At 39.7% G+C, this 26,084-nt stretch overlaps 1 protein-coding gene across 3 annotated transcripts in view; it reads right to left on the bottom strand.

Moving 5' to 3' along the window:
* Nucleotides 1-253: 253 nt before the first annotated feature.
* The window catches only part of slc4a4a (solute carrier family 4 member 4a), a 45,753-nt gene continuing 19,922 nt past the window's right edge, over nt 254-26,084 (bottom strand). The window contains exons 5-27 of one of the 3 annotated variants that reach the window (XM_026321291.1): nt 24,994-25,129; nt 23,126-23,286; nt 21,045-21,224; nt 18,141-18,217; nt 14,729-14,886; nt 14,423-14,510; nt 13,276-13,430; nt 12,522-12,650; nt 12,064-12,238; nt 11,849-11,982; nt 11,405-11,679; nt 10,922-10,992; nt 10,475-10,660; nt 10,208-10,321; nt 9,918-10,079; nt 9,240-9,418; nt 7,961-8,033; nt 7,509-7,577; nt 7,179-7,352; nt 6,339-6,497; nt 5,902-5,995; nt 5,113-5,192; nt 254-3,091 (exon numbers count right to left, since the gene is read on the bottom strand). In XM_026321291.1, the coding sequence (XP_026177076.1) occupies nt 5,149-5,192; nt 5,902-5,995; nt 6,339-6,497; nt 7,179-7,352; nt 7,509-7,577; nt 7,961-8,033; nt 9,240-9,418; nt 9,918-10,079; nt 10,208-10,321; nt 10,475-10,660; nt 10,922-10,992; nt 11,405-11,679; nt 11,849-11,982; nt 12,064-12,238; nt 12,522-12,650; nt 13,276-13,430; nt 14,423-14,510; nt 14,729-14,886; nt 18,141-18,217; nt 21,045-21,224; nt 23,126-23,286; nt 24,994-25,129 (2,993 nt within the window). In that variant the 3' untranslated portion in view covers nt 254-3,091; nt 5,113-5,148. The remainder of the gene's footprint in view (nt 3,092-5,112; nt 5,193-5,901; nt 5,996-6,338; nt 6,498-7,178; nt 7,353-7,508; nt 7,578-7,960; nt 8,034-9,239; nt 9,419-9,917; nt 10,080-10,207; nt 10,322-10,474; nt 10,661-10,921; nt 10,993-11,404; nt 11,680-11,848; nt 11,983-12,063; nt 12,239-12,521; nt 12,651-13,275; nt 13,431-14,422; nt 14,511-14,728; nt 14,887-18,140; nt 18,218-21,044; nt 21,225-23,125; nt 23,287-24,993; nt 25,130-26,084) is intronic. The other 2 variants (XM_026321292.1, XM_026321293.1) reach the window with 2 other exon arrangements.

The raw sequence follows: 26,084 nt of genomic DNA, 5'->3' as shown, positions 1-26,084 counted from the left end.
TTAAACTAAATCACTTTAAATGGTAAAGTCAGGAAATCACTTTTAGAACCATTATCACTAATTAAAGATGGCAAGTTAGTAAAAATATTGACTAGTTTCAGTCCAAATTAATAGTTTTAATTTACTCTACTTAAACATCACTTTACTGATGTAATTTTCCTTCCTTCAGCTAAAACTGTTTCTGTTGTAAACATGGTTTAGCTTTTAATTCATATTTCCTCTCAGGTGTTAGATTTGTCCACACAGACTGAGAAGCAAAGCAGGACACTATCACTTTGATAACTCTTTATTTTCAATGTCCACTTCATTTGAAAAATATAAATTCTAAAATAAACCATTTCAGCTGTTCTAAAAAAAAATAAAATCACCAAAAGTTAATAATAAAAAAAAAAGTAGTATTCCATAGGCTAAAATTAACATCGACAAGTTTTTCATTTCATGTTGTAGACTTTTGTTGGACATGCTGACACAGAACGACATACTGAAATCTAACAAGTTCCCATAGGACATGTCCTCGACGTTCAGTCACATGGCTAATCACACTGACGTGGAGTCTAAATTACGTTGTCTTTGTGCCGATGAACTGCAAAAATTTAAACACAGCCACCGTGACAGTGCAGAGTAACTTGAGCCTGCATGTCTTTATGTACATGATTTACAGAGAAAGAAGGTGGCTCGTTCATGTAGTTTCTACAATGGTGTTTAAAACAGTGAAGACTTCCTGTTTACTTCAAAATCAAAGTGAGAAGTGCTTCAGTGTGCCCTTTAGAAATACAGCGGGGACACTACAGTGAGAAACAGTGCTTAAGAAGCCGTTCTGGCTCGTTGTCCTGTAGGTACTACTGGCCAATGAAAGTCCGGCTGTCAGATCGAGGAGTCTCACTTGGAGTGATTATAGGGATTCTACATCGCGTGCCTCATTTTAGCAAACTAAGTCCTAAAAACAACTTTTGATTTGCTTGTCACATGCTATACAGCGTATGTTTTTTATGAGTAAGTTATGCGTTGCTGTAATTATGCTTCCTCCTAGTAATGGACATAACTCCATACCTTCCTGACGCCTGAAAAGATGGAGGTCAAAGTTCACAGTGCTCTTTCTGTGTAAAAATGCATTTTTAAGTTCAGTTGAAATTAACAACCTAAACTAGACAAATCATATGGGTGCCTTCAGTCTTTTCAGGACAAATTTCCCTCTTAAGTGTTCAGTCACTGAGCTGTAGCAGAGAGTTTGTTCAGTTGCATATATATTTGTTGCACACACTGTTCTTAAAATCTGGAGCAGCTCCCTAAAGGCACCACCAAATCCCACCAAAAAAACAAGATGTTAGTTAAGACTCATTGTTGGTGCATCATAATTAAATGTTTTGGAAAGAAATAAAAATGTGATCTCTGTAGGCAAAGTGCCAAACGAGCCAGGTGGCCGTTCAGCCCTTTGCTCATGTAGTTTCAAAATAAGAGCACACATTTGTGCAAGATAAATCTATAATACAGGATTACCAAATCCTACTTGGAAAGATCTAAATTAGCTGGATTATTATAAATTTACAGGGAAAAATTGAAGACTGAGACACTCAGCTAAAGGCTCAGATTAGCTTTAGCTAAGCTGAAAAATGCATTTTTGCACAGAACAAGGAGAAAATAGCTCAACCAATGATTCCAGTATTTAGGAGTTTAAAAAAGACACAGTGACACAAGACAATATATATATGCATATCGTCAAGGTATTAATACTAAACATTTGTGTAACTTTCTATAATTTGGCTTTTCAGTTCAGCAAACTCTTCTCATTCTTCTTGCACACACATACTGAGATAGCGATTTATCTGCAATAAGCTGATTCCAATGTGAATTTAGTGCCTCATCTTTGACAGTGCAGCGTACTACAGCGAGGAGGAATAACTACAGCAACAACTAACCACCTTAGTGTACATACAGAATGAGCATGTGAGTAGTGTGTTAGAATAGAACTGAACAAAGATATTCTTTAACATATAAACAAAAAAAATCTTGATTCCATTTTCACATCAGATAATTCCAACAGCAGCTGAGACCAAAAGAAATAAACCTGTGTCCTTCTTCCCAGAGAACACATAGATTTGATTCCCTTCTTATCACTTGTCCTAGTGTCACCAGTCTGGATCGATGTCTTAAAAGTCACTTAGGTAAAGTAGTTTGTGCAGCACAAGCAGTTTTATGATATGGAGTCCTAGTTATTGTTTGAGGAAAATCTGATGATTAATGTATCGCTGAACTGTTTTCTAAGGACACAAACAGGGTTACCAACATATAAACATAATCATTAAAAAAAAAAAAAAAACATTTCAGAAAATTATAAAGTGTAGCAATCAAAACCGCATCAAAAGTAATAAAATATTTACCTCATCTGCACATACAAATGTTAACTGTTATTTAACTTAAAATGTCTATTTGCACACAGTTCCTTCACAAGCTATAGTACAGTGAATCTTTTGAATCATTTCACCTTGACAACAGGACAGAGGGAAAATATCAAAACCCCATGCTGTGTCAAAAATCAACATTGCATTTGTTCGTAAGCATTTAATCTAAAACAAGAGGTAGAGCTATAAAAACAATTTTCCTGCTACAGGAAAATGTTATTAGAGAAATTGAATTTATATAAAAAGTATATATATATATATATTTATTTATATTGATATAAAAACAGCAGGGAGTGCACTCCATGCATGGTCAGAGAGCTGCGACATTTACCGTTGATCAGAGACATGTGAGAGGAGTTGCATAGAAGAGTAGTAAGGAATTACAGTTACCAGTAGGCTGTTTACTGTGGAGCTGGATGATGAGAGAGGAGTGCGAAGAAAGAAATACTTTAAAATAGCTTCATTAATAGAAAAAAAGGTTTTGTTTTCTTTATTCTATCTGTCGTGTTAGACTGCTTTTACTTAGTGCATTCTGTTTTGTGTATGTCGGCTGTTGCAAGTTGCTTGGCTGTGGTCTGGTCCTCTACAGAGATGTCTCCGAGCCTCTGCTCTTCCAGTAGAACGAAGTATCGTCGTCTGGGTCCATGTCGATTCTAATTTGAGGCACAGACTTCAGCGGACTCATCTCAGGGCTGGAAGACAAATACAGCCACTGTTAGGACGTTTGCTGCGATGTGTTGTAGCCAGTGATGGAAGAAGTACTCAGATCCTACCACAGTATAAAAATACTCTTAAGTCCTACATTCAAAACTGTACTGAAGTTAAGAAATATTACCTTCAAAAAGTTATAATATTTTCCAGAAGGTTAGAAGAATCTTTGGGGATTTGAAGCTTAATTGTCTTTTAGAGAAACTAGTTGTAACTGTGTGATCCCAATATATGCTAATGCATGATGGGCACACAGTGGAGACAGGCTAATGTTTTCTCAGTTACCTGTTAAATCATTGTATTTACAAAGTGGCAGAACAGTGAAAAATGTTGGCTTCCCTTAGGAACCGTCAAAATCTCACATTTAAAAAACAAAAATAGTTGCAGATTAATTTTCTGTCAGTAATTGTTGCATGTTACACGTGTTTTTGTCTCTCGAGGCATTGCAGTAACATAACCACTGATCAAGGTTTGATGGTTCCTGGGGTCATTGGAGCTCAAAGCAATTTGGTTTCAATCTTAGTGGGACAGGATTAATTTTAGAGGCGGGGAGGCAGAATAATGGCATCACAGTGATGCATGCCCAGTCCAGTGTCACCGACTAATGGACACGTGCCCAGACCACTGAAATGCCCGAGCTCTCTATCTAATTTCACAGTTCTGATTTCCGATCTGTTTGTTGCTACTTCCGGTTTGGAAAGGAGATAAAGTCTGTTTTTCCATCAGTGCAGAGCCACTTGAAACTGTTGCTGTGTTGGTTTTAGGCAAATTTTTGACTTAAAGAAAATAGTTCTAATGAAAAATCAGTTCAGATTGGCAACAGCTGAAGAAGAATTTTTCAGTCTGTTTTGTTCTATCAATACAATATTTAAAGTCACCAATCATGACCAAAATCCAACCAGTCAGTCTGACGTTTCCAGCTGAAGACCAAAAAAAAACAACCTTATAAGCTTTACATCACAATGTCCTGTGATCACAGCTGCTTTTCACACATTGTTCCGAACACTAATCCTCTTTCATCAGCTCAGTTACAATTGTACATCAGACAGAACAAAATGGGACCGTGTGCATCTGACCCATGGATCCTGGTCATCAGGACAGGTTGTGTGCATGATGAGGAAACATAATCCTCTTCTTGAGCATCATAATCATTGCTTCAAATATTTGCAACTTGTGCAGCAGTGCAGATTACACAGGTTTGTCATTTGCCTTAAGAAGGATCTAACATAATGGATCATTTACCAAATGCTAATCTGTTATTTCCAAGTCTTCACTCTGATTTTGAAAAATGTTACTTTTTAGCTGCTAAAAGCTCCATGTTCACCAGCTTCTTTCTAACCATGTCTCTGTTGTTGCAGGTGGTGTACGGTGGGTTTTTCTTGGAGAGCAGCTGTCTGCCAAGAGGTGAGTGAGCTGAAATAGTGACGTTACAATCTCTGCAGTTTTATCACTACAAGTGACCCGTTTACAATGTCTTCGAATTGGCGTTTATCGATTAGAGCCCCTTTAAACTCCCCTACATCAAAAACCTTTGATGAATCTCGTCTTCCTTCCCTCTGGCCCCTGAACTGTCACAAAACAAAGTACTATTAAAGAAAGCAAGCATTTAAAAGTTTATGGCACTGAACTATTTGACTTTGTGGAGCAAAAGTGTTTTTTTTTTCCTCTGAGTAACATTCAAGTCCAAAGAGAGAAACATGAGATGTCTGAGCTGGAGGAAAAAAAAAATGCAGTTTAGCCATAGGTAAGCTAATTAGCCTAGCTGACCTTTAAAGTTCAGACTACCGTTATATATTATCTAGTTAGCTCGCCTTCTGACCTTTTGCAACATTTGATGCCATGGTCATGAATGCATTTAAAAAGAAAATCGGTGCCAATTATATTTTGTCTCAGCCCCTCTTTACCATTTAATCTGGCCTGCTCACTGCATTGAGCCTGCACACAACACCTGTATCCACCCCCTCCCTCTCCCTCTCACATACACACATACACACACACACTTAACCTGGACAAGTAGTTGGCCTGGTAGTAGCGAAGCTGCTCAGCACGACGTGTGTCGTTCAAGCAATGACTGAGACTTCTCTCCTGTAGAAAGAAGAAGCAGAGTTAGTGTGAATCCAATATATATCCCAGCAGAGCAGACTGATCTGTCAGTCCCCCTTCAGTTTTGACATCCATTCAGACCATTGACTTACAGACAGGTTTTCAGTCCAAACAAAAACAGCAGCAGCTAATTTCACTGAAACATGACCTGTTATTTCAGCTAAATAATGTTGAGGCAAAAGTTAGATGTAGTTGTGCTAATTGTACAAGTTCTTTTACAATTACTGAAATTATAGCTGTGTGTGTGTGTGTTTTTTTTTTCTCCAATAAGATGAATCTCATGAATTGACAGTACAATAGAAACAGGCCAATTCAAATTATAAACTGAAGGATAAAACAGGTTAGCTCAAACAAGGAAGAAATCAGGGCATATCAGATGACTTCAGCTGCAGAGGGTTAGACCAATTCACTGCGCTACATGAAGAGAAAAACAAATCAGGGGAAGAAAATGTTAATTTCATGCGTGTTTTGGAAAATTACAGACCTGGCAAAAAGGATAAGGAGAGAGAGGCAAAGCAGAAAAACCCATGTTACTGTCATGCAGTTTGAGATGAGCAGCGACAGGTAAACATTGATGTTTTAGTGACAGGAGAAGTCATCAGGCTGAATGAGGAAGCAGCAAGAGTGAGGCAGATGATGAGGAGGAAAGTGTTTTTCCTCTGGTTCTGCAGGTGCTTTTAAGTCTACTCACTGTCAGAGGCCTTATCACCTAAGAAGGGTTCCTGCTCCATTATGTCCATGGGTATTTTAATGCTGGGAACATTCTCAGTGTAAGGATAGTCAGACTGTTGGAGAGAGGAAACACACAACCTGAGACTGGGCCTCTGCTGGAGTCGTAAGTTAGCATCACCATACAAATGGGAAATACAAGTTAGGGTTAATGCATCTTGAATATTTCTGCCCATTTTTAAACCTTCTTGGTTCTCAAAGGATAAAACATACATAAGCAACATAATATAACAGGACAAAATTTCTGGTTGCAGCTAGAATCAAGCTGATAAACATTTTTGCTGGTCTGTAAGAATCACAGGGCAGGAGCTTCTGTCAGGAGCATCATACATCCTGTGGCTTGAGAAAAGACATTGTGACTGACCACTTGTGTGAAAACTGTAAAACCAAATGCCTTACGTCTTCAGCATCGCTGTCTGTGCTGCCCAGTTCTTTCTTTTTCTTCTCATCCTCCTTCTTTTTCTTGTCCTTTTCAGGAATTACATCATCCAGGAAGCTGAGGTCATGCTGGGAGAACATGTAGTCCATCAGTTTCCTGACAGCGACCAGAGCAAGGATCTAAGAGCAAAAGAGAGTCAGAATAGACTGAGAGTTGATTTTTGAGTTTTTTGTTGACCCCAGAAAAAGATCAGTCTGATCTGCTGAAACCATCTCTTTAAATGAAGTTTAAATACAGTACTGGATATTGTTATTTTTTATCTCTATTGTAAATATGTACATTTTAATACATCTCCACTGGAGCAAAAGACAATTTCGTGAACTGATTATTAATATATAAATACATTAGAACATAACATTTGAGAAATACTATTTACATATATACACTCGTAACCTTTTCATAACTATGTGAGTTAGAGTTTGTGAGTGACTTTCTAGGTCAGTTCCTTCCTAAAATACAAAGTACAACTTTACAAGTACAATAAATTACATAATAAATCTTGAGTGTGCATTATATAAAAGACCACTTGGTAACAGTGACCACTAGTTTATTACTCATAAACAATTCTCAAGGTAACAGTTTTTTCCCATCCATCCTCTAAATGGCAAGTCCATTGTTGTGTTAAGGGACTAATGGAAAACTTGTTACCACATGACCAAAAATCCACACTGAGGTCAAGTGATAACAAACAAACCCTACACGACAACTGAGCATAATGTTGATGAAGGCCATGAGATACAGCTGAAAGTTTCCAATCAGTGCAAGACTTAAGGCCACATCCTAAATTAAATGTCTCCTACCATGACAGGGAATATGATGGCAGCCACAGTGGACTTGAGGATCCAGAGCAGGGCCAAGCAGAGGATCTGGATGAAGGTGAAGAGGTGGACTTTCCTGAGGGGAACGTGTCGCAGGTAAATGAGGTCTGGCTGGTGTTTCGCTGGCATGAGAAGCAGCTTGAGACGATCCATGAACTACACACACAGAAGATGTACATGTCAAAAGAGCAGCTAGACACAGACTCTCACTGTTTCTCGGACACTCAGAGGCGTCTTTCAGTTCAGGTTTAATGTGTCCAGTAGAAAGTACAAATTTGTTTTGCTCACATTCAAGAATAAAAAAGTTTATACCTGCACACCATTTAGAGAGGCAACTCCCATGTACAGGAACACTCCATAGAGCACAGGCATAGGGATGAACTAAAAGAGCAGTAAATGAAAAGAAAACATAAAAATTTAAACAGTGAAAGAGAGTTCTGTCTTCTCTAAAATATGTAGCAGATAATTATTGATAATTATCATTATTAGATATTAGATATTTTTATTACCAAGAAAGATAAATAAATGTAGATTTTTTTTTTTCTAGTAACTTCACAATCAACATTGTGGCTTGTATTTCACATGAATAGTGAATAAAAAGAGCCTTTCACTATGTTTCATAGTCAAATATTAGTGTTATGTATGAGACTATAATAATTATTGCCAATAAGAGACCAGTCTATTACAAAGCCACATTTAATATGCCCCAGTTGTAGTCATCTTGAAACTAACAACAAAAGTAGACATAAATATCTGACTATTACCTTTAAAATGGGAGACATAAGCACAGACAGTCCTGTCAGGATGAACACTAACACACCTGTGACCCTCTGTTCTCTGAAAAACAGTTATTACAAGAACAAAACATGGATTTAGTCCCTTTTACCTAGTTAATAGTTTTATCAGGAACATTTAGCAAATCTCATCCAGTTTAGCCAAAGCAAACTCAAGTCCAACATTTTTATGAAGTTCAGAGTTGGTGTAGATGTTTGAGTTTGTTAGTTCAGCTTACAGCTGACACATCAGGAGGCTCAGCAGGACAGACACAGAAAGAAAACTAAATAAATACAACTCTGAAAACAGGAAGACAATCAGAATATGTCTTTACCGTCATGTAACATTACCATGACTTCACTGCACTAAATAGATCCTCAAAGAACATCAGAAAAGGGGATTTGTTCTTTTCACAGTGCTTCTTTAAAATCCAGTTAAGGAGAGAGATTCATGTAATGTTTCTGTCACTTCATGGAGGTGGTGTAATCTCCTCCACCTCCCTCTGACGTTAACCAGAGACAGTAAACATTTTACAAGTCAGGATTAACAGTCAAACGATAATCTAGTGTGTAAATGTATTTGAGGTTTGGCTTAATTCATAAACCAAATCAGCTTATTACAGTTCATTACCTCTAAGAAGACGTATTTTCTGTTTCTAATCCAGGGTGTGTGTGTGTGTGTGTGTGTGTGTTTTTTTTTTTTTGCAGGACAACTCAAAGTGCTAAACAAACACCAGTGACATTTGGTGGAAGGTCAGGTACAGTTTAATTTTCAACCAGACAGAGCAACTCCTGATCTTTTTTTCTGAGCTCTTAATAAAACCCAAATTCTTTTCCTGGATTGCTGGTTCAAAGTGAATCTTTCACTGTGTCCCACTATTTTCTGTCTAAAATATTTCATGTACCAGATTAGTAAATTTAAATTTAAATTAAACAGGGAAAACCTGTTTGGGAAAACAAAATGTTTTGTCAAAGTCACAAAGGTTGTTTGAGGTTTTGATAAGCTGTCCATTAGCACTAGTTGCCAAAATAAATTGTCATATCATTTAAACTAAACTCAGATGACAGGAGCAATTTTATTTACTGTCATTCAGCTGTCATTGAACAGATTTTTCCCACAGGATTTACGTTATGCTGCAGTATTCCTAGGCAGGATTGCAGTAATCTCTAAAAACAACAGTTAGTATGTCAGTGTTTTTTTTACGTGGTTCCAGGTGCAGCTGAATACTGTACATTATGTGTTAACGTGCACACGCTGTACGAGTCGTACCTCACACCCAGGAACTTTGGCTGCTCTCCAGGAGCTGACGTTTCTGTTTCCATCTTCAGGCTGTCGATGTGAGCGATGGAGATGACTGTGGCGGCCACGTACCACGGCAGACCCATGAAGGAGCACACCACCATCAGCACAGCCACCCAGAACAGATCTAGATGGTAACCTGCCCCTTTCTGGAACAACAACAGGGTGAAAGTTATTTTTGTTCAGCTACAGACAGTAGGTAGAGAAAGGCTGCCAACACAGAAAATCCAGTAGAGCTCCTGTGGTGTTTGAAGTATGAAGTACCAGAAATTACTCTCATATTTCAAATTTCCCCTGTTAACTAGTTAATGCAAACTGAAAACCTACATCTTTACCTATTTTCTAAATAACATCAGTATAACATCAGTTTCCTCAGCAATAATTTCATCAGTACAGCTTCACCTCAGGAGTTCCTCTTTCACCAAACCACCGTACCACTTCAGGTACAGTGAATGAAACTCCAGAGGTTTTACATTAAAGGCTGCAGAATATCCAAACATTATTCATGTTAAAAAGGGAAACTCAGAGCAGCAGAGTATGACCAGGCTGTTGTTGCACTGATGAGTTAGTGCTGAAATAGAATTCATGCTAAAACTACATGTGAGCCGTAGAAAAATGTGCATTTAGTCATTAAAGTTTCTTATTTACCTTCAGCTTGTGCTCTTTCCTGTTGACGATCACAGCGGTAATCTGCTGGTCCATGAAGATCAGTATGGTGACCAGCAGGGCAGGAAGAGCTGCAGCCAGGTAAACCCACCATGGGTTTCTTCCAAACGGGGGCACAAACCAGCCCCGATTAGGACTTGTTGGCTACGAGGGAGGACAGAAGTTAAAGTAATTTCTTAAAGCATCATACATCAAAATAAAATGCCCTTGTGATTGACTTCACTTGTGGATGCTGTCTGAACAGTTGAGGGTCAGGGGGCGGTGGGACTCACCTTGAATTCACTTGGCACAATGAGTTTAGGAGTTTCAACTCCTATGAGCATATCGACTCCACAGAAGATGAGGATGGCCAGGATGATGGCAAAGTCACTGATGAGTTTCCTCACCTGGGGGAAAACAAACACAAAGACTTACAAAGCTGCTCTCTCATTTTCTTGTCCACAGCCAGGTGGAAAACATTTGGAAACCTAATTTATTTTCTTTACAGGTGACTTGTTGGGTTAAATTATCTCAGCATGTCGGCGTCATTAGCAACTCACAGTGGTGGGGAAGAACGGGCTGGTCTTGAATTTCTTCAGACACATGGAGCAAGTGTAAGTGCCAAAAAACAGGATGAAGGACATGAGGGTGACGTCTGGAACAAAGTCACAGGCCTTCCCCACCAGCTCTCCTTTGTACTTTAAGCACTCTGTCTTTGTGAGGGACGACCACGTGGCATTCATCGGCTGCACAGAGGAAACAAAGGACATTCTGGTTTTAAAGACATAATTACTCATGCATCAGTGTAACAGATACAACAGAGGGCTTTTCAGGTGATGTGATTCAATAAGCCTAAGGGGTTGAGTAGCTCTGACTGAAAATGATTGGTTTGGAGCCAAAATGAAGAGAAGACGACATACACAGTCATTTTAGTACTTTAGAGTTTATATACTATATTATAAATTAATAGTTTTAATAAACTTCAATAAAATACAGGAAACACTTACCAGACCAGTGTTGTTCCAGTACCAGATTGAAGTATCATCTAAAGATTCACCAATGATGGTTGTACTGTTCTCTACAAAAATAGGAATTTAAACATTAATCTTAAAGTTACATAACATAGTACTTGTACAGACATATGCATATTTACATGTACACTCTGTATGTTGGGAATAATTTGAAAGTTCTTGTCATGAACTGTATCTGCAATTTCCCCTTGGAATTAATAAAGCTTTATAATGAAAGTATGCTTTGTATGCTACAATGCCCTCGGCCTACAAGGCTTTTTTATTTGCAGGACATTTGGCTATTTTGCAAAATCCTTGAAATGAAACAAGTGACCTTATAAACAGTTTGTTCACTTCCTTGTAGTGACAAAAAATGTGTAGTACAAATGACAAAGTATCTGGTCATTTAAACTGCCTACATATGGTAAACTAGAAGACCTCCTGCAGAGGCTAGGTAAAACATTCTGCTCAAAATCTTACCCAGCACAGCAGGGGCCATACAGAGGCAGTCGTACTGCGTGGCGTAGTCCATCTTAAAGTCGGAGTTGATGGGGTAGTGGTGAGCTAATTTGAGCATCTTCTTGAAGGCATCATAGATGAAGATGAAGCTGATGAGACAGGAGAAGCCTTCCTCAGTGAACCGAGTGAAGTACTTAACCAAGAAGCTGGCGTCAGTGGCCACGAGCACCAGGCAGAGAAACGCAGACCACAGGCCGATCCACAGGCGGAACTCCATGTAGTCAAAGTCATTGTCTCTATATGGAAAAACAACACAGGAATTAATATCTAAATGAAAACCCGATGAGTTCAGAGAATAGAGATTTGAGGAAAGTTTGGAGGTTTTTGAGAGTCACCAGTTTTATGATGTTTTTCTCAAAACTGAAATGATCTCTTATTATCTGGGTGAGAAAATGTAGCATGTACCTGCTGAAGTTAAAGAGGAGCCGTTCAAACACAAGAACAGGCCCCGTGCTGCTGAGGATGGTGAGAGGCTGACCGGCCAGCAGACAGAAAACCCCACCAGCGATCGCAGTGCCCAGAAAACTCTCCAACACACCCTGCACCGTGGAGGGAGACGTTAGGGAATCATTCAGAACATAAACCATAAATAACGTGAGCAACACACCCCACAAACTCACCTGCATGTTTTCTGTAGCATCTCCCAGCAGACCACCGAAAGTGATGGCGTTTGTCACAGTCCCCAGGTAAATAAACAAGATGGCCGACAGGGCCTGAATGTGAAATGCATCAGTGAAGTCACTGACAAAGAAAGGCGCTTTTCTTTTGATGTCAAGTATGAGACCTCCACAAAACCTAAGGACAGACACAAAGGTGTAAACATTAGGCACAATGTATTGGCAGTATTGGCAAACAGACCCAGAGAACTTCAATATATGACAGAATCAAGCATTTGAAACCAAATGGTTCAAGTTATGAGGAACAAAACATTGTACAGTGAAGCCCAAAATCCCACTATTGTTTTTACAATTTTTGCTGCACTTTGGTTCATTAATCAACATTTTTAAACTCATGTTTAGCTGTTAAAACAATGTCCAATTATTCTCTGCTCTTATCTAACAACACTGGGTTTTCTTACCGTCCAGTCTTCTTTAGCTCCTCCCCTACAGCGTGTCCTCCTCCTCCTCCTCCTCCTCCTCCTCCATGGCCTCCATCACGAGGCGTGTCTCCGTTCATCTGAGAGTCTCCTCCTGCATACAGGTTTTTTCTAAAACACACAACACAATTTTGTTCAGACTTTACCTTTGATCACATAAAACTGGTTATCTGATGATAAAAAAAAACCCTTTAATACCCAATGCTGACACAGCAAAATTATTTTAGCTGAAAATAGACAGTGTTGCTCTTCAATAATTTAACACAGGGCTCTTCACCTGGATGCACTGCAGTGATGTAACAGTTGCTGTAACACAATGTTGGCGTGCACAAAGCAGTCAGCAAGTAAAGCTTCTTCCATGTTTTAACTTCAGATACTCTCATTTCTTTAACTACACAGTTGTTCTTAAGTATTTGATTGGAGGATGCAGAGTAGAGCGACAGAAAGTGAGTTAATGTTTAAATCATTTCCCTGAGGACACTACCTTGGGGAAAACTTCATATGCAGACACAGACTCAGTGCTACTGAGACATTTAAATGGTTCCCGTCTCTGCTTTACTTGCTAACCATTTGTAGTACTAGGACCAGTACTAGTACTTGACAAAAATGGCAGACAAGTCCCCTTTAAATGGTTTGTTCACTGTAAAACCATTTGTACTATTCTGCAACTGGTGACTGGACAGGAAAAGTTGCTGCTGGCAAAAAGCTCAAAGTGTGTGTTTACACACAGACCAACCTTTTGTCAGAGGAGGGCAGAGACTTCGGAGGCTCTATCCTGATGGCAGGATCCCACTCTCCAGGAGGAAGCACAATCACCTCATCCAGAAATTCATCAATACCGGCCAGCAGGTCTTGTCTGTCCTTGGCCTTATACGCAATGTCATGGAAAACCTGAACATAAGCAAAAAGTAACAAGGCATTCAGGGGTGAAGGAGAGCTGTTACAGCATGAGGTGCCACCAGGCAGTGAAGTGGAATAATGACCTGAGGATTAATGGATGGGTAAGAAAGATGCTGTACACACTAGACATCAAAAGCAAAACTCAGTATTACATTGCTTCAGAGGTGCATTTATATCTAAATATTGATAGAAATGCACCAATGAAGCAATGTGAATGTCAAAGTAAAAAAACCTCGGGCAAGACTCAGAAAAGGTGAAAGGAAAAGATCATTTACTGTAAGTCAGTGCAGTCTGAGAGTTGATGAGCAGCCTGCAGTTGATGTTTGAGTAAAATTTGAGTAAAACTTCATGTTTTCTTCTGTGAGCTACTGCTCACATCAAACATTCTACTTAAAGTTTTCATTTGCATAAGTGATGAAATGTTTTAAAATACACAATCGTAAAATACAGAGGACTAACAATATTAACTTAAAAATCCTAAAATTAGGAATTTCTATTCCAACGTTTAAAAAAAAAAAAAAAGATTCCTGATTTTTGGCACAGCCTTGACGAATCCTATGGTTGAATAAACGCTCAGTAAGTATTTTATTCATAAATTGTAGAATAAACTATTTTTTCCGAGATATTATTGCAAACACATATATTGTGAAATAAATGTGAGTGAAGGAGAAAACAAAAGGCAGCTCAAACCTCAACATATATTCAAGGAGCTAACAAACTGTCATGAACACCTGACAACATTATACACTTCAGTAAAACGGTCTAAATAATGACCACAGAGTTGAATCGGTGCGAGCAAAGATCAAACCATGTCTTCACCAACATATTATTTTTAGCTCACACAAAGCTCAAGGTTTCATCTACCCTGGACTTAAGACAATCTCCGAAATCAGGCAATAACGTTATGTGTGAAACTGATATGATCAGCTTAACTGTCAACAATGAAATATAACAGACATGATGTCTAGTAACGGCAGTCTAACCTCATCTGACATCAGCGTGGCGATTGCTCTGCCAATCTCATGGTAGGACTTGGCTTTGCCTTTAGGCCCAAGCAAGATGAATAAAAACCTGCAGAAGGAACAAAACCATCAACAACACTGCTCCTCTGCACTTCACTGGCATGGATGAACAGTGTTAAGATAAAACGAGGTAACATGCAGTTGGACATTTGGTGACTTTTATAAAGGGTTTTCTCAGATTTCCACAGTGCAGCCTAAGTTGCATCCACAACAATTGGCTCCCTGACAATTAGGACTAAATGTGTGAATTCCATGAATCTCAGCCACCTTGTGGGAACAGGAACCTCCGTTAAGGCTCCCAGCATCACCGCCTGCTGCAGACGAACAAATGCCACAAACGGCGCGTCCAGGAAGTCCACCTCCCCCACCAGCACGTTGGAGGCTTCGGCGTCTCTCGGCAACTTCTTCATGAACTTGTTCTTCAGCTGAAAGTACAAAAGAGAAGAACAGGAGGAGACCTTTACTGTTGAGTTCACACCAGCAAGCTACCCAGTACAGTGCACAGTGAATTACGCCACCTCTATGAAAACAGGACAAGCCCTTTCAGCTTAAATACCAACCCGGAGGCCCCGCAGGATCGAAACAACAAGTGAGTCGTAACATGAGGTCTGGACTTCTTTCTCCCATGGCGATGGTGAGATGTGTGAAGATGGAGGCCAGACACCTGCTGGGTCAACATTTCACCTTCGCTAACGTCCTCCAGTTGTGTCTTTGAGTCAGTGTTTAAAATCTTTTTCACTGACATTCGTGTATTTTAACAGCTTTTGTGTCAACAGTGACACAGCTCACAGTGTGAAGCTAAATAATGAATTAAGTTGTAATTTTCATCTAAGATCATCTAAGAATTACTAAAACCAACAGCGCAGAGTTTTTATCACACCCAGGACATCAGGATTAAAGGAGCAGATCAGTGTTTTTACACTTTTTAGACAAGGACTTTTCCAAAAAACAAAATCAGACTGTACTGTGTTTCACTACAACATAAAGACAACTAGGAGGACGACAATTAGAAAAGCAAACTGCACTTTCATGAGCTGAAGACTTTTTCCAAATTGTTCCAAACTGAAAAGATTTTGGAGATTTCCAGAAACGGCAAATCTGTTGACAATACAGAGCTGACATTTTAGAAATACAAAGTTTTCAAGCTACAGTACAAGTATTTTGAGTACTGCTTATTTTCCAGTCTGTGTTTTCAGTGTGTTCAAAAGCTTCACATTGTGTTGTGTAAGTAAGTGAAAGTGACTGAATTTGTGCTCTGCATTTTAACCCAGTTCCAAAGTGCACGCACACCGTGAACACACACCCCCGAAGCAGTGGGCAGCCAGCGCTGCGGCGCCCCGGTACCTTGCTCAAGGGTCTCACCTCATTCGTGGTATTGAAGGTGAACAGGCTGCTGGTTATTCACTCTGTGCCACCGACAATTCCTGCGGGAACCTGAGACTCGAACCTGCAATTTCAGGTTAAAAGTCCGACTCCCTAACCATTAGGCCACGACTGCTGTAACTGCTTCATTCACTCACCATATTTGCAAAAGCACATGAACATGCACAATGACAGCATAAACTATCAAATTTCATCACCTCAACTCCAGATTTCGTCCATATTTCTGGGATATTTTTGCTGTAACGCACAATCCTGGTGTCACAGGTTTGAGATGGTGCCACAAAAATATTTTGAATTGGCTAGAGAATAGTCTGATCAGTTTAAAGATGCCAGTGGAGTATCAGAGGACGTTAAACCTGATTTTAGAATCAGCTGTGTCTACATTTTAATTGGATTAGACCACAATCAACACTGACAATTACACTGAGGCAATTAGTGAGTAACACACAGCAGACTGGATAAACAGGCTGAAAAGTACAGTGCAAGCACCATGTTGTCATTCTGAAAATTATTCATAGATGAAAAAAATAATAAATTGTTTAAAAAAAAAAGAGAGAAAATTTACCAAACAATATTATAGGAGAGAATGAAAACACTAATTACAGCCAAGGAAGTTAATAAAATTGGAACCAAGCAATTTGTCCACCAGTCCTGATTTGCCTGTCAAACCCACATCTTGTATGACTGGAACTAAAATCCCATAAACTTGTGACCTTTTACTGGCAAGATCCAAACAGATCCTATTAGTCTTCTTGGCAAGGAGTTGGTAAATGATTGAGTTGAGAGCTTAAACCTGTGCAACCGTACACCCTGACCTGTGTCCTGTCACGGTTAATCCACACAACGCTGCCCCTGTAAACTACTTAGTCCTTGAATCTGTTCTTGTCCCAGCTGAGTTGGAAACATGACGCACAGTTTGTTCTCTGTGAGTTACTGAGTAATATTACCCATTTTTATATTTGAATGTTTTATGTGCCTCTTAAACTGCCAGTGGCTCAACTCAGTTCAATTCACCCAGATGACAACAGACAGACTTTCTAATCAAACCCATTGAAATATGCAGGTTATTCAAGCAGGATGATAAAACCAAAAGCAGCATAATTCTAGTTCATTTTTACTGAACAGCCACAGGGCCCATGATGACCTTAGAGGTCTGACGGGTCCTGACAGAGAGGCAGGACATGTAGATCTCTAAAGAAAAGAGTTTAAATCTGAGAACATGTGGTTTTGTAAATGTACTTGTTTAAAATGCATCTGGCTGCCTCTCATCTCCACCTGATCATTAATTATCAGATATGGTCAGTGTGGAAAAATCCTCCCTGCCTGTCAGCTCACAGAGGAAACGTCTGAATGGGTTGAATAAGAAGTGCTTCAGTTCAGGACACGTGTTTCCTGTGCAGTTGTCTCTTTTCTACACTACGTGTCCCACAGGACGACTCACTGGGTCACATGAGGGCAAATGAACAAATGGCTACTGTGAACAGCTGGTAACTATTCCACCATCAGAATGAGTGAAACTTACAACATGAGGTTGGCAATTCTGAAAAAACACCCATGCAGAGACGCTCACTACAACAAGATACTCAAAGAAAACTCTCCACACTGAAGGAAAAGTTATTTCAGTTCATCGACACACTCAAACAACAAAACTGACAGAGGAGCTTGGATATAGTCCCACACGTGGCTGCTGCAGGCGGCCTGGTGATGACAAGGGTTGGAACAATGTAAATCAGTCAAAATTGTGTCTCCAGCTCATGGATCCAATTGTTTCAGCCAATTCTGTCCCTGAGCCACAGGGACACTGTACACACTGTACTGGATTCTCTGATGTGCTTGGAAAGCAGGTGTTTAAGATAAAGGTCTTTGTAAACCAGCTGTTAAATACATGATTGAGACTTTTCACCTTTTTCTGCTCCTGCACTGCTAAGCTTTTGATTTTTCAGTCAGAAAAAAAAAATCCGCCTGGAAATGGCAATCCATTTCAGACTGAACCAACACTAACTTTACAGCTGTAACGCCTGTTTAAAACTGGCTGGCATCAATGGAGATTTACACATTTCTACTACATTTCCGATTTGTTAAAACCCAACCTGATAAAACTGTTTGTCCCAATTCACAAGACAGCTGATGTTTTTATGGCACATGTGAAAATCAACTTAGTGTTCCAAGGGAAAAAAAAAAAACAGGTTTTAGCATTTTCTAGAGTTTGCTACACAGGTGACCTCTGCTAAAAACATGAAGATTCAAAATAAAATTAAAGGTAGATTTTCATTAATACCTGATCAGGTCAACTCACCTGATCTTTTTCTGGTTTGTCCGAAATGTCGTTCAGGCTGCTGGAGGTCAGGTTCCGGTGAGTTGGGGTCGGACTATCTGTTAAAAAAATACCAACCCAGGACAGTTAGAGCAGCCTCACCTTCACCTGCACATTTAGAAAGAACTGAGTGGAAAACAAGGTGGCAGAGACTCAGGAAAAGACAGTGGCCCAGACAGTTTGATCCACATGCAGTGTCGAAAAGAATAACAAAGAAAGCAGCGATTCTCATGCAAACCGTACGCAGAAACCAAGCCATTTTAATTATCACTGATTATTATATATGAAAGAAAAAAATCATTATCATCACAGAAATCCTCTAAGGAGAAACTAACTGATGAGAACAATAACTGCATCAAACAAATCAGCTTAAAATCTTGAAATCTGCTGCTGTCAAACGTTCTGAGCAGCTCTCAGTGCTAAACTACAAACACATGCTTTTTATGTATTTGGCATTTAACAGACAGGATTTGATACAGCATTTAAAGTTCCGTCTTAGTGCCAAAAATATGTCGCATTTTCTATTTATAACATTGCATTCGCCTGAGGTTGACTTTTTTACCTATATTTCAAATTCAAAAGGCTGTTTATTATCTTTTCAAACTCTTTTTTTTTTTTTTTTACTGTAAACATCTATTCTTACTCCTACAGAGAATATTTCCTCAGCATAATCCCCATCTTTCACATCACACTCTCCCAGTAAGTGCTTTCCTGGTCTGAAGCAGGTGAACAGCAGACTGAGTGATGCTCTGCTGACGTTTAGTTTCAGCTTGTCAGCTCCAGCATCACAGGTCTGACAGCAGAACATGCCCTGACTTCAGCGTTGATGAGACGGGTCCAGGGACAGACAAATCTCACACGGTGCAAATTCTGATGCCACTGCAGCTTTTCATGCATCTGCCACCTGAACATTATGGGTAATACCACGCTTGCCAGTATGATGCAGTCAGTATAAATGAATGTATATATGTAGCCATGTAAGTAAATAAACTAAAAACGTCTGTACTCATTTAAATTGACTATACTGAGTTCAGATTAAAGCTAAATGTATGGAGATCAGGTAATCAAATAAGTCTTGTTGACATATAGCTGCCATAAAGCTAATGTCAAATACCATGGACTGACGGTGAAGGTGTTATTGTATTGTCGGAAAACTACAATCTACAAAACACAGCTGAGTCATGATTATGGTCAAACTGCTCCTGAAAGCTTCCCAGTTCTGATTATCATGTGACACGACTGGGGGAGGGTGCTGAGGAACACAACCAGAACTGATCAGCGGTCTGCAGGTTGAACATAGACTGGGACCAGTGAACTTACTAAGCCAGTCCATGCTGGTACTCCTTTGGGTCTGCAAATCCTCCATTGACATGCGACCCGACAGGCAAGTCACAGAGCTCTCAAGAGGACTACGAGCTTTTAGCAGTAGCAGCAGCAGCAGCAGCAGCAGCAGTAGCAGCAGGTTATCAGAAGAAGAAAAAGACAGAGCAGGGAGAAATGACAGAACAGTTGACACACACCAAGCCAAAGCAATGAGTTTGTTAGGAAAACAAAATTAAGTAGCTGTTAAAAGATCTGCACAACATGATTTTCTGTGTATTTGTACAAAAGAAAAGCAGCAGAGTGAGAGGAGCGGTGATGGGTCTTTGGACAGAAGACATGGGTCAAACTGTATTTTAATAAATCTGTAGATGGACTTTATCAGACGTTCTGCAGACCTTGAATCAATTAATAATTAGCAGTAACGCTCCTTATCTCAACACAATGATCTTGATAAGAAGCTATAGAAAAGAGGTGGGTATCCATTCATTCATAAACTGGTTTCATAAATCTGATAGCAGGTAATAAAGACATTTCCAAAGACCCAAGGTTGGTAACACATTAATGATACTGACAACAATGGAGCATCTAGTTACTCAGTGTGTTACAATAAAAGCACACAGATGTTATTAACGTCAGACAGACATCAGTGTGTCAGTCTCTTCACTTTCCTCTGGGCTGAATCTGTTGTTTGCTGCTATTTAATAAACTATTTAATAAAGTCTGACAAGGCCTTTACTTGCAGCTCGGTGCTGCCACCAACCAGATTCAAATTCATTAACATGAAAGATTTTCTACCAAAATAATTTCAGTGAATCTTATATGCAGAGAACCCCAACCTGATGTTAAAGCAACAGACCATCATGTATGATTAAAAATGTGGTATAGTCTAATATCAATTTTAGAAATTTCTAACAAATTAAAGGCTAATCAATTTCAAAGATTTGGACTGTCATAAATGCTAATATCTCAAGTTATCCATTAGTCCAGCCCTGTCCTGTCACAGTGCTGGGCCACTTTTATGATTTACCCTGGCCTTGGACTTTTCTCAGTATCATAAAATCATGCAACTCCTTCATGTTGAAAATCTGACTTCCACTAGCTCTTACTCACTCACTTAACTATTCAGTAAAGCTTCTGACGTCTCTGAATACAGTTAGTTACCTACAGTTAGTAAATTTAATAGCATTGTGACAAAGTGACAACATTTTTGTGATTAATCTACAAACTTCAATATTAAAGCATGTTTGTGTTTCTTTTCTTGCCATTAACACTTTAAATCTATAGTATTATAGGCCAGAGTTTGGATTTTTTTAAGGATGTTAACAAAAATGTTTTCCTGCATCTAAAGAGAATCTGGTACTGAGATTTAGTGCCACATTAGTGTGTTCATGCAGTGGAGGGCAGTAGTGTGTCCTCACAGCTCACTTTAAGCCTCAACTTCAGGTAAGGTTAAAAAAAAAAAAAAAAATCTTGTTGAATCCCTGTGCTGTATGTGAAGATAAGGTTGGTCTAAAGTGGAATCGATCAAAAACAGAGACTGCACCAAACTGGCAGCAGTATTACCATTTTCCTGGTTGGAAAACAGCCTACTTGCACTGGAGACCGTCTTGCCGATGTCAGCCAGAGAGCGCAGGTTGGATTTCTTGGTCTGATGCCGATGTTTCCGTAGCAACGTGTACATCACCTTGTCCTTCAGGTCTGCCTTCAGCTGGCCGACCTCTATCTGGTTGTCAGTGATCAGCTCTGAAGGTAAAGGAGGAGGAGAGAAGGGGAACTTTTAGTTTTACTTCCACCTTGCGTTGTGTATTATTATTCAGAACCATTAAATCAATGACTTTAAGGGTTCAATGTTATTGATAAATAGTCAAGTTATGAGAACCTGAGCTTGTATTTTACAGCAACTTATTTTGTTTGACCAGCTGTGACCAAAATGATCAATTAATAAAGGGATAGGAAATGAAGACAACCTGGCAGCATCAATGCAAACCAACTATAACTGATAAATGTTTTCTTTACTTTATAAGTAACATATTTCTATTATTTGATAAACTGTGTTAGCTCTTGTTCCGCATACTTAAAAACTTTTTCTTATCAAAACATCCTCAAAGTTTTAAAGTGCATTAATACTCAACAGTTTAGTCAAATTAATCAATAAAAGGTTAAAAAAAAATATTAAAGAAATATTTTTTTAAGTTTGTGCAACTTGCATAATGTCAGAGAGTTGTTTAAAGAGATCTCATTTAGAGTCTATGTTTTCTCTTCATTTAGTAAAACCTTGACTCAGTCACCATAAAAAGTCTTGTCATACTTGCGAGGACTCGATTAGTGGCTCCCTTACCAGAACCGGCCTGTATGAGAGTCATCACGGAAACATGAAAATGCTCAATCAGAGGTCTGGTCTATTTTTAAAAAGAAGGTCAGAAGCCTGAATGCAGGCAGATAGCAGCCTCGGGGAGTTTCTCTTCTTGTGGAGGGACAGTGCATTAATGGCCCATCAGTCAAGTCGGCTGGCCTGAAAGCAAGAGGCCCAGCTCCGCTTGGCCTGTACAGTCCATGCAACACAGTCAATTACTTCACATTAATCACTCCAAGTGGGAACTCTTCCTCCTGCTCCCTCATGCAGACGAAACCACTGGGGTGGTGGTGGCATGAGAGGCATAATCATCTCGGAGCAATGAGACAGTGGCTGTGGTCCTCAAATTAGAAAGTTTATGTGTGATCGTTTACAAACTACTATTTGAGTCCTTCAGTGTTCTGATGTAAGACAGTAGAGCCTGGACCTCAGCTCTGGCCCTTTGTTACTCTTGACAGAAAAGAGAGGAAGGAAGAAGACCTCTGAGTCTTGTGTGCCATGAATCAATCCATAATCCTGCACGCAACACTGCAGACCAGCTTGAACAATACTGTAGATCACCGAGCAGATAAAAATCAACCTGACAGAAAGGTTCTTGTATCACAGGCAAGGGGACGCCGACCTCCATCAATGTCGTACTACACCTGTACTTTAATGAATTTAACAAAATGAATTTATCCGCCTAGTAATATCTACTCTTGGCATTTAAGACATCATTAAGGTTGTTTTGTTATGTTTAGTGATTGATAACAACCATGTTAAGTAAAGTAGAGTTAAGGTAACTAAACACTTGATTAAGGTTAAAGGGGCAGTCCACAGATTTTACAAAATCTACTTACTCATTGTGGCTAGTAGACTACTGTTCAGCCTGTGTATGAAGGTTTCTGCATTTCACATAGTTTTACATTTAAAGGAAATACAAGTGTTGTTCACTTGGTGAATGTTGAAGAAATGTAAGTTTCCAGGATCAATTCTGAGAACAACATTGGTATTTATGAGACATGACTGAATCAAAAATCAAATCAAAACCAATCAATTCTTTGTGAACTGAAATCAAATTGGACATCACTGCCAATATCCAGTCCAAACACAGACCCCGGTACCAGTTGCTAAAATCACATGCTTCATATGACCAGAGACTAAGAGCTTGTCACTTAAAACATGAACACAGTCTGGGTAACAGTACCTTTCCTTCCAAAAACACCAGCCAAAGAAACTGAACTCTGCTCAAATCGAATACGATTTATCTTCATACAGACAGAAATCGAAGATTGACCTGAGGCTAACTTACCAACAACCTGAGGCAGAGTGGAAGCTTCCATGTCCAGCATGATGGTGCCTTTCTCTATGCATGTCCGCAGTTCAAAAAGGCTGTGTAAGGACAGCGTCGCCACGTGGGGTTTACTCCACCGCTCCCCACCTTTCTCAACTTTCTCCTCAAATTTGATCCATCTGGAGGGATGAAAAGGGGACAAAAGAGTCTTAACTATAAACTCAAATAAATAAAATCATCAGAAACCACAAACAGGTTTAAACAGGTCTGCCATAATCTTAAGTAAGCACCTCTACTCAAGTGCCATTCAGTACATCAGACAATCATGAACTAATCTACAGGACAGAGCGGTAAACGGAGAGTATGTCTACATACAGCTGTTTTCCAGCCTCATTATAAACCTGATGACAGACCCATATATCGTCTGAATGTCAAAATATGCAACAATCTCACAAGATGGTATTTTCTAGTATCAGTATCATGGAGAATAACTAACAGAATCTCAAAAATTAGAAAGAAAGCATTATAAAAATGTATGAAGCAAGTGATGCATTTTCAAATGTTCCTACTGTCAGCTGTTGTCTAATGCACAGTAAGTAGACATGCACATAAAAAAAAAAGCCAGGCTGACAGTGTCTGAGATTTCAATAATTTTAGCTAGCCAAAAAGACAAAATCATCATTTCTTAAAGTAGTAGTAACATTTCTATGTTATTCATGTACTTTTAAATCTCTCCCCCTCCCTGGGAGGGGGGATGAGAAACAGAACTGGGACTGAGCAGCTGATTCTATACCAGGGTGTTTTTTTTTTTTTGGCCCGTTTGGCTGCTAAAACTTGGCGTACAGCCAGGACTACCCAGCACTTGTGAGATCTTTTATTCATTTTGAGTCCCTGAGTGCACTTGAAACATTGCACTGGGTCTTAATCTCCACAGTTGTTTGGAGAATACTAATTCAGACATAAATGATTAAGAATTGATTTATTTCTTCAGCACTTTAGGAACATTCAACAGAACACTGTAGATGACAGCCTTCGTCATGATCAAAAAACTTAATTATAATTCAGTCTCATTTAATTTACATTTTGACTGGCATGTATTTGGCCCAATGCAGATTGAGATAAGGTTAAATCCTGCCTTGCAATGACTAGGTTTCTGCAGAAATAAACTACAGTGCCACCTTTTGAATTTTGACATAACTAAGCTAAAACTCTGCTAATTCCACACCTAAACAATATGTCGTGTCTATGCATCTGGGAGAGACAAGGAGGCATACACCAAAAGTTTACAACATCTGTAATAAGGAGGAATATTGAAAAGTAAATTTATAATCAACAAAAGCAGAACTAAATCTAAAAAGTGAAAGGTCTCTGACAGTGTACTGACAGACTTTGACAGCAGAATTCAGTTTTTTTCATTTCCTCTGGAAATGATTCAACCAACAGTGAACCAAGATGTAACTTCTAACTGTGGTACAATTGGTCAGAGGTTAGGAAAACAAATCAACTCATTTAGAGCCTCAAGCAGCAGCCCATGGATCCCGTTTCCCCTGAGAGAGCTGCACTCATCCAACACTAATGATATAAAAACAATCATCCCGTCTTTATCCCATCCTGTCCCATTAGTGGGCCACACAGGAGAAACCTGTGAAATCATGTCAGAGGAACTGGTTTCAACATGGCTGAGGTGGCTGTTTATATCTAAACCACTAAAGTAACAGTTCTGAAGTGAACTTTTTGCTGTGTTGGTGACTTTTCATTATACATTATATTTTGTTTGAGTGAAAGTGTGTGGAGAAGGATTCAGAACATCATTAAGGCTGTAAACTCAAAGGTGCACATACAAGAACTTCGAGAGGAAGCCCTTGGTCTGAGACTGGCATCCTTACCTAGCTGTCTCCTTCCACTCCATCTCCTGCCCATCCACCGACAGCAGCTCATCCAGTTCGGTGAAAAGCTGTGGAGGTGCTGGGCCATCATCCTCTTCCCCAAGGATAAAGCGAATCCTCTCAGCTGCCGGTGAGACTGTGGAAAGAGGAAAAATACTGCGGTTCATCGGCTGGCAGTGGTGCCCATTGGGCAAAGGTTTGGGCACCAGCTTTCCCTCCACAGCCGGACCCTTCCCATTGACCTCAGGAGGAGGTGGAGGTGGTGGGATTTTCACCATGACCTCCTCTCCTTTTTCTTCCGTGTCCTCTTCCTTCTCTTCCTTCTCTTCTTGGTTGTTGTTGTTGCTGGACATATCTAAAAACTCGGCAACACCCCTTTACTCTTCCAATCAGCTGACCCAGTGTTTGCTCCTCAGATACCAGTGACAAGCTCACCACAGTCCCAAAGCTGCAGCTAGACCCTCATTAAAGTCTGGGGTGGAAGTGACAGCCACTCTCAGCTGCTTGCTCCAGCACTTTGTGAACCAGGTAGGAGGGGGCCAATGGGGCTTAGGGGTCCCCTCAGTGAAAGTGTCCCACAGCGAGTCCCTTCTCCCTCTCTGCCCCCCCTTCTCTGTTCAAACAAGCCTTCGCTATTGGACCTCCAGCCTTGGCAAGCTGCCTTGGAGCCCCTCATTAACAATTAGGAAATGGATCACAATCTGGCCTGTTCTTCAGCAGAGGCTTGGCTTTCCTTCCTTTTGTCTTCTCATTTGAATATTAGGGGGCACAAAACACAGCCGATGGGACTGATAAATGCATAATACTTTTCAGCGCCACTCAAACATTTTGCAAATGGTCGACACCATTATAAGCTTGTTCCAACAAGTGGAAACAATATATGGACACTGAATATGAGCCTACAAATAATCACTTGCCCCTTTTATGAAATAATCCACACACGTAGAAAGTGACTCACAAATATTATCGTCATTAGTAAACTACCACACAAGACCAATGCATGGAACATCAGAGGTACAGCTGACTTACAGAAAAGAGAGAAAGGAGCACATGAAGGAAACCATCTCTGTCCTGACCTCCAACACTGTCTA

Source organism: Mastacembelus armatus, chromosome 9 (genome assembly GCF_900324485.2).
Source record: "Mastacembelus armatus chromosome 9, fMasArm1.2, whole genome shotgun sequence".
Taxonomy (NCBI): Eukaryota; Metazoa; Chordata; class Actinopteri; order Synbranchiformes; family Mastacembelidae; genus Mastacembelus; species Mastacembelus armatus.
This window is presented reverse-complemented; position numbering and strand designations above follow the sequence as displayed.